Source organism: Podarcis muralis, chromosome 11, assembly GCF_964188315.1.
Source record: "Podarcis muralis chromosome 11, rPodMur119.hap1.1, whole genome shotgun sequence".
Classification (NCBI taxonomy): Eukaryota; Metazoa; Chordata; class Lepidosauria; order Squamata; family Lacertidae; genus Podarcis; species Podarcis muralis.
In genome coordinates, this window is record NC_135665.1 from 4,436,112 (window position 1) to 4,444,618 (window position 8,507).

An 8,507-nucleotide genomic window follows, 5' to 3' on the forward strand; every position below is an offset into this window, starting at 1 on the left:
ACTAAGCCATGGAAAGGGAATTCTAAGTGGAAGAAGTGTAATTAATCTATTTTCTACACAAAGCCTAAGGCTGCCTCACCAAAAACCTTTCTAGTTCAGCATTTCAGAAGTCGAGACCTTGACTCGGGTTCCGAACAGGCGTTTCTGTTTTCCTTGGCATCGCTTCTCAATAACAAGAAAGCTCAGCTACGAGCCATCGCCATCTCTACAGAGAGGAGCAGGCGGGGGGAGATTCCCAGGACAGGAGCGAAACCGAGCGGCATGGAGTTCAAGCGGCTGTGAGTGGTGGGCGCTGGGGAGCCGGAGGAGGGAGGAGGAGGTCGCCTCCTTGCCATCCTGAGAGAGGAGGGGAGGGAGGCAGAGAAGCGATTTAACGGCTCCCTCCAGCGTCGCCTCCCTGCGCGTGTCCCTGGCCCCACCTTGTCCGCTTAAAGAGTTAGGGGGGGGGGGAGAGAGAATGCGATCCGTGTCTTCTGGTGTTCCCTAAGCCTCTGTCATGTGATGCTAAAGAAGCTGGAACTGGGCGGGGTGCTTCGCTGTCCCGGCCAGGGATCGTCACAAAACGGAGCCGGGAAGCTCTGCCGAGCCAGAAGCCCACCTGCCACGCTGCCTTCTCCAGCCGCCGTCGCCGACCTCTGCGCTCTGCGCTCTGCGCTCTGCCTCCAGGCTGCGCGGCGGCCAAGCGCTCCGGACGCAGCTGCCTGGCAGTTCCCAGCAGCTCCTTCTTTCCTCGAGCGGATCCCGCGGGCCAAGCACTCACCACCAATCCGCTCCCCACGGCAGAAACTCCAGCCACAAGACACCCTTGCCAGCAGTGGATCCCCTAAATCCAGGTGGCCGCGAGTGACTTCTCCGCCTCCTTCGCGGGAACGTGCAGGGGCCGCTTTCGCCCTGCGAGGACCGTGCGCTGAGCGGCTTCTTCGACGGGCCCCGGCAGCTCTGCTTCGAGCGGTTCCTGCGCGGAGCGAGGCGCTGCTCGCCGGGCATTGAGTTCTGCCGTGGGACTGACCTCCCCACTATGGGCTGAAGCTCTTCGCAGAGGAGTGAGACATGGCGAGGGGGGAAGTTCAGAAAAACACCCGTGTCAAAGAAGTTGCCGGATTCTGTCCCGCCGGCGGTAGCGAGACGGTTGAGGATGCGGTTCGAAAGCACCTTGATTTGGGAGCAGTGAACCGGCTTTGTATGTAGCCTTGCAGAGCCAGTCCTAGAGGGAAAGAACGGGGAAAGAGGGGAGAGATACGGATTAAAGGGGGTGGGCTCGCAATATGCATTCTCCGCCCGGGGTCGCAGATCTGCGGGGAAGGACGTGCCGGGAAGGCTGGACGTACCATTGCCGCCTGCACCAGTGATGCCGTGAGAGGAGCAGCGCTCCTTCGCGGTCGGGGAGAGATCTGAGTGCGCGGGTTCTTCTTCTCCAGGCGCCTCAGCCAGGGGCGGGCCAGTGCCATGCCTCGCCCGGGCAAGAGCTCCTACAGCGACCAGAAGCCCCCTTACTCGTACATCTCCCTGACGGCCATGGCCATCCAGCACTCGGCCGAGAAGATGCTCCCTCTGAGCGACATCTACAAGTTCATCATGGAGCGCTTCCCTTACTACCGCGAGCACACGCAGCGCTGGCAGAACTCGCTGCGCCACAACCTCTCCTTCAACGACTGCTTCATCAAGATCCCGCGCCGGCCGGACCAGCCGGGCAAAGGCAGTTTCTGGGCGCTGCACCCCGACTGCGGGGACATGTTCGAGAACGGCAGCTTCCTCCGGCGCAGGAAGCGCTTCAAGGTGCCGCGGCCGGAGCCCCACATGCCGGCGGCGGGCAAGGCAGGGGGCGTCCTGCACCCGCACCTCAGCCACTATTTCCACCCGCACCACCCGCACCAGCCGCCTCCTCTTCCTCCTCCTCCTCCTTCTTTGCAGCCTCCAGGAGCCGCCAAAGGCCACCCAGACTCCAGCATGGCTGCTGCGGCTGCAGCTGCGGCGGCGGCTGTGGGGAGGCTGCCCCACTTCCAGCCCTACAGCTCCTCGCCGGGCTTCAAGCACCCCTTCGCCATCGAGAACCTCATCGGGCGAGACTACAAGGGCGTGATCCAGGGGGGCGGGCTGCCCCTGGCCTCGGTCATGCACCACCTGGGCTACCCCGTGGCCAGCCAGCAGATCAGCACCATGGTCAGCTCCGTGTGGCCCCACGTGGGCGTGATGGAGTCCGGCGGCGGCGGCGGCTTGCCCCTCTCCCCCGCCGAGTACGGACCCTTCGGCGTGCCCATGAAGGCACTCTGCCACCCGCCCGCGCAGACGCTGCCGGCCATCCCGGTGCCCATCAAGCCCACCCCGGCCATCTCCTCGGCCACCGCCATTCCCGCCCTGGCCGTGAGCCAGGTGGCCCAACAGCTCTGCCCGTCCGCTTCGCCCAGCTCCTCTTCTTCCCTTCTCGAACAGACTCCCACAAACTCCTCGGAAGGCAAAAGTTCCTGACATTCCGCCTGGGCCCATTCCTCGGAGAGGGGCGCCTACAAGAGCGGGGGCGGCATTGCTTTTCCCTTCGCCTTTTAGGAAACACAGATATTAAGGGCAAAAGCCCGGCCGCAGCGGAGTGTTTGGGAAAATCGTTGCTCTGTTCTTATTCTTATCCTCGTTGTCATCTTCATTCTTTCAAGCTCTGTATTTTAATTGTTGTACAATCAGTTTGCCGAGAGCCAGGTTCAGGTAAGGGTCTCTGTGTTAACTGTTAAACCATTTTTAAAGATCAGATTGCTGGTGATCATTTAGCAAGTATGTTGATCATCAAACTCTCAAAGCTGCATCCAGGCTTGAAATGCTACACAAAACGACACCCTCCCTGAAAAGAAAGAAACCCTTTACGATCGGGGCCTAAAACCAAGGTCCTTAACACACTTTCTTGAAAGTAAGCGCCACTGGAGTCACGGAAATAATAAAATATCTCCCAGGTATCAGGATGTAAAGTTTTCAACGCGAAGCCGATTCCTTAAAGGAAGTTCCTTGGAAGGTCTAATCAGCCCAGACATAATTTCAGATTGTGTTTAGAAAAGAGGTGCCGAATTATTTTCTTGTGTGGTCTGGTGGCCGCTGCTACTGGCTTCAGTGAGACTTATTTTAACGTAAACGTATTGTAGACTAGGGTGTTGCGGGGAGGAGTCTAGCTGGTATTATTTCAGGAAGTTATGCCTAAAAAGGATTTTAAGCATGACCATCAATCTGTGCAATCCGGGGCTTGAAAAATAAATAGGAACGTCGCCATGGTCTTCATTTGGGCTCCTCCCGTGAGATAGGCCGTGACATCTTTTACTGGAACTTCCTTTTGCTAGCTTTAGAGTTACCAAGAACTCTTCATCGCCCAGGTCTGCACTGCCTATTCCAAGCTACTAATAATAGATCCAGCCCCAGTGGCAAGTCGAGATGGAGGAGCACAGGTAGCTTTGAGAAGTGAGCCAATATAAAATTTAGGAATAGGGTTAACTAGGAGATCGCCTGGAATCATTTGCTCACTCTTTGGTGAACTAACCTTTCGGAAACCTGGTTCAAACTGAAATGTGTACTATGGTTTGAGAAAAGTCCTGCATGGGTGTATTGGTAATACAGATTCACACCGAATCTGCAACCTCCCCACCCCCGCCAAAAAATGTGACCAAATATATACAGTATTAACGCTGACAGCAGCAACCAGCAACAGATTAAAACCCTAAACTTTAAAGGAGAAATGAGCGGGGATTAAAAGTGGAAATGGGTTTTGAAACCTAAGAACTGTCTGATAGTCTATTTCGGTTTGAAAAAATGTGTCGAACGATGACATATAGAGACAATTTTTTCGAGTGGAAATTCCACATAGCGTTCTTTAGTGAAGTTTACGCGTTTGGTGTAATATTGTTGTGTAAACGTGCAAGACTTGTCTCATCATTACTCTGTTCCGAAAGCATTTTTTTAAAAATCCTCTTTCTTGTAAGTATGCTTATTACAACACCTTTATTATCCCTACTGGTATACATACATACATGGCTGCTTTTCACAGGCTCCAACGGTCTGTTCTTACTCCACTTGAATTTAGAAATTAAATGCTGATGGAGGGGGGGTGAGGGTGAGGACCTGCGGGGGGGACGGGACTACAACTCTTACATGATAAGCACTTTACGCAGAAGAAAGTTCTGTGAGAGGTAGGGAATGGGTCAAGCAGCCATTTCCCGAGCACAACTTTCTTCTGGGTTGGATTTCTGAGTCCTAGCTGGTTTGTGAAGTATTGTTGTTGGCGCTTCCTGTCTGCCTTACTGTACATCATTGTTTCAATTAAAATATGACTTGTTGGCTTCCTCCTTCTAACCCCGATGCTTAGGGGGTTCTTTTTCTCCCTCTTAAAAATCCGTGGTTTATAGAGCTGTGTGAGCTAGAAAGCTCCCACATATGCCGCACCCGAGTTTGGGATGTGTTCTCTTGAATTGAGGAAGGTCTGATCCACAGGTTAGCGAGTCACTTCGGGCAAAGCGCGCAAGGCGTTAACCAGCGCTGGTCGCAACAAAACCGCGAGAATTCTGTTGAAAAGTGCCCTCAATCGCGCAGACCCGGAGAACAGACTTTTCTTACAATAAACTGGAAGGAGGGCCAGTTTATTTCAAGAAGACCGACTGCTGTGCTTGGATATCGATGGGCCAGTTAGATCTGGAGTTCCTAGCTTGCCTCTAGTTCAAATGTACAGAGGCTTTTGCGTCTCTGCTAATGCAAGCACCGGGGTGTAAAAAGAGTCTCTGTAGAAGGTAAAAACTCTTTCTGAAAGTATGGGCAGGAAGGATGTGCGTAGTAGAAAAGACTGACTCGTTTTCTGTGAATTTATTGGAAGTAAATAACGAGGGGCTTTACACTGCGGCAACAGTCTGCTCAGACACTGGGAATAGTTTCGACAAGGGAGGCCGGCCTGTTCAAACGCTTCTGCTCTTCATTCTGGCCCAGGAGTTTTGTATTCATGCAATCCTAATCCCGCCCTTTACCTGGGATTGAATTCAATAGGACTTGCTTCTGAGTAGACAATGGTTAGCCCTGGGCTGTAATATTGCATTAGTACAAACTCAGTGATGGCTCGCGGTCCTACGTGGAAATAAGTGCCAGGGGGAAAAAACTTGCAGAACGTGGAAGATAATTAAAACTGACACTGGTTTAAATCTTAGTCGCATCTGCGCTGCCGGCTCTAATGTCGAGTTATGGCCATAAGCACCCTTGGTCCGAAGTTAATTCTGTTGCCGTCAATGAGGCTCGCTTCCGAATAAACGTGCCTGAATTGAGGGTTGGAGTGCCATGCTTCCTTTCCAGACACGGTAGCGGAAAGGTAAAGCCATTCACTAGCATTGCGAATTCTGCCACTCCATTCAAAATACCCGTACAGTATAAGAAAATGCATTGTTGTTTTAAATAACTCTTTTAATTTTAATCCTTCAGTTAGATGTACTAAGGATCAGAGTATTAAAAGGGCAAAGCAAGCCATTATCCTCTCCATGGCCTCCTCTTCTAATACCTTGGCATCTTTAGAATCAAGTCACTCACCTCATCATTCAGCAACCTAGAGGTTTAAAAAGTTGGGTGAGAACACGAGTCCATATTTGTAGTGCCAGGTATATGCAGTCCCATACATATGTACTCAAAAGCAAGTTCCATTTAATTCAGTGGGACTTACTCCCAGGAAAGCGTGCAGCATTCCTATTGTGGAAAGATTATGCATTAGTTATCGTTAAACGCATCAATCTCCCCTTAAATCAGAAAATGTTCATCCACATGCCATAATTCATTTTCGGGTCGATTCAACTGTTTTACGAAAACCTGATACTTACTATATTTCACAGGTTTCTCTCCAGGTTGTGGGGCGAAAGTTTCCGTGATATTATTATTATTATTATTATTATTATTATTATTATTATTATTATTATTATTATTATTATTATTTTAAAAACTTTAAAGATAAAAATGCTCCCTTTTTTGTTTGTTTTCTACATTACTCATTTCAGTTTCCTAGTTTCCTAACAGAAAATAAATTAATAACACCGGACTTTGGGTTAAGTAAGAATAGAATTTGAGTTCATAGTTCACATTAGGCTCAAAGAGACTCCCTGACTTCTAAAAAAACAAACAAAAAAACAAAAAAACAAGTACGACCTTCTTAAGAATCCAGGAGCGGGGGGAAGTTCTCTACGAATTATTGGAAGTCAGCCTATTGATATTTTCCAGTTTTTCCATCCTGAGCTAAAGTCTCCGGCTAAAACGCACGTTTGCAGTCTAATATAATTCACGGGTCGTTGGGGACTGTTTTCTACCCATCCATTTAAACGACTGTGGCCACCGCACCGCTTCCCCATCTCTTTTGCCATTCACTTGAGGTAACAAGTGTAGAATCCTTGTGATCATCTCCGATAACCAACAGGAATGGCTGCAGATGACCCCCCCCCCCGCCCGCTTGTGTTCGCGTGGACCGTGCACAGATTTCTCTTCTGATGTCAGCCGCAGAGGAATCACAGCATTCTTTCGGTTTGGAAACTCGGTTCTCGGCTTAACGGCGAATGGAAGACTTTTATCTTCCCTGCTTGTAAGAGGAAGTATTTCTCCGCTTGCTTGTTGGTTCAGAAGAGGCAGAGACCACGTGAAAGAGATGCAGCAATCAGGATATTCGTGCTGAGTTTTTCCCGGCAAAGGAAAGCGAAGTTAATTTCACTTCAAGAAAATAGAATGCGCTATGAGGAAACTGTAGGAGCCTTAGAATCAATGAAGGAACACGAAGAACGAGGCGAAACCTGACTGATCTCAAGTGGACACTTTGACGTTTTTCGCTTCCGGGCTGATTTCTAAAGAACTTCCGAGCGAACGTTCCTGACTTTGCCATATGGAGTTTCTTATTGCGAGGACAAGAGACCCGCAACCTTGTCCAGGCAGGTTTCAAGGTCTTACGCCCCTCACTCCCCAGAACCATGGGCCCCAGCCGGTTAAGGCTTGAAATAAGTCGTGGGACTTGCTTGGAGCAGGCAGGAGGGCCCACTGAAACAAAATAATAATAATAATAATAATAATAATAATAATAATAATAATCAGAACTTTAGCTGGATCGGAACCACCCACCCACGCACGCACCCCAATTCTATGGGGCTTAAGGGGTAAGAGCTGCTTCCAAGTTAAGATTCCAGTGTTTTTAAATGACATGCTATCTAGAAACCAAGTCTTTCCTTCCCTAGGTAACGCACTCCTAAAGAAAGTAACACGGCTTTTCGCAAGGCTTCCTCGCCCACGTTATTTGTCGTCACGTCAACTTGAACCAGGGAAGCCGGACGGGGCCGAAAGTTCCCAGGGTGGAGGATGCCATTTCAAATTCAGATTTTTCGGAGACTATTAGACCTGAGGTAGTAAGCCTTCATTCTTCTGAGAAATAAAAGCACCTGCTGATTCCAGTACTTTCTACAATTCTTCATTTGAGAAGGACTGAGAAATTGAAAGTTGGGATACTGTTATTTTAAGACACCCATGAAATCCTGTGCTACATAGTCCATAGATTATTACATTTATCTCCCCCGGGCATTATGTTGGGGAGAGTTGATACAGGAATGAGTGAGAAAAATTCTTGTTAACTGCTGCTAATCCAGCTTGACTTGGGCTTCGAGTCTGAGGCGAGGATTTGAGTTCGGAGAGACAAAAGACGGTCAGTTCCAAAGGGCAATTGTTGTCCTACAGAGAATAAAAACTCGGGGGGAGGCGCTTCCATGCGTGGGTCCAGTTCTGTAGAAATAGGCAGGGTGAGGTAGTGATTTAAAACTCTGAAAGTGTCTCATGGAAGTATGAACCACTTCCTGAAATCGCGTTTAGGGTCAGGATTAGGGCACTGATCCAGCAACAGAACAATGAGATCAAGAACTGAAGGAGTCCTTAGTGTAGCCCATTCTTTCTCTCACCCACGGACTCCCCGCATCTTCCACTGAAGCCTACAAAATGTTAGTTAAGGGATCCAGAGGTGCTATTCCGTTGGGATGTCTTGAGAGTAGTAGAAGTTAGCAGTCAGTTACAGCAACCTGAAGCACCTTAAAGACATGCTTATTCCGGCTGCCCACTTCAGGAGATGCATCTGGTCCGCGAAAGCTTTTGCCTTGATGAAATGTTCCCATTCCCCCAGCGGGATTCAGCCAGGACCGGAGGGCTCTGTTTCCCGCCCCGCTGCGGGAAGTTGCCCGAGGCTCTCGCCCGTCGCCGGAGCCTCTTCCCTGACAGTTGGGCTTTGCTGCTGCAGACGACGCTGCAGCCAGGCCGGCACCACGAAATCTGCTGCCTGCCATGCAATCTGCGGCGGCAGCGCCCAGGGACGCGGCGGTGGCCCTTTTCTTTGGCACCGACCTCGGGCAGGAGCTGCCAGACTCCCCGTGCAGAGCTGGCGCTGGCTCCCAGGGGGGCAATCAGCCTTTCTTGTTGGCCATAGGGGGAGGGTGTCACTTTAGAAGACGCATCTAAGCCAACGTAGGGGGCTGTCGCGCTAATTGCCCGCGTCC

The 8,507-nt window shown here is 50.4% G+C and overlaps 1 protein-coding gene across 1 annotated transcript; it reads left to right on the plus strand.

Annotated features, from left to right (window-relative positions):
* The first annotated feature begins 455 nt into the window (after positions 1-455).
* FOXB2 (forkhead box B2) lies at positions 456-4,059 on the plus strand. Its single transcript, XM_028749364.2, has one exon. The coding sequence runs from the start codon at positions 1,447-1,449 to the stop codon at positions 2,464-2,466; it is 1,020 nt and encodes a 339-aa protein (XP_028605197.2). The 5' UTR covers positions 456-1,446; the 3' UTR covers positions 2,467-4,059.
* Positions 4,060-8,507: the final 4,448 nt, after the last annotated feature.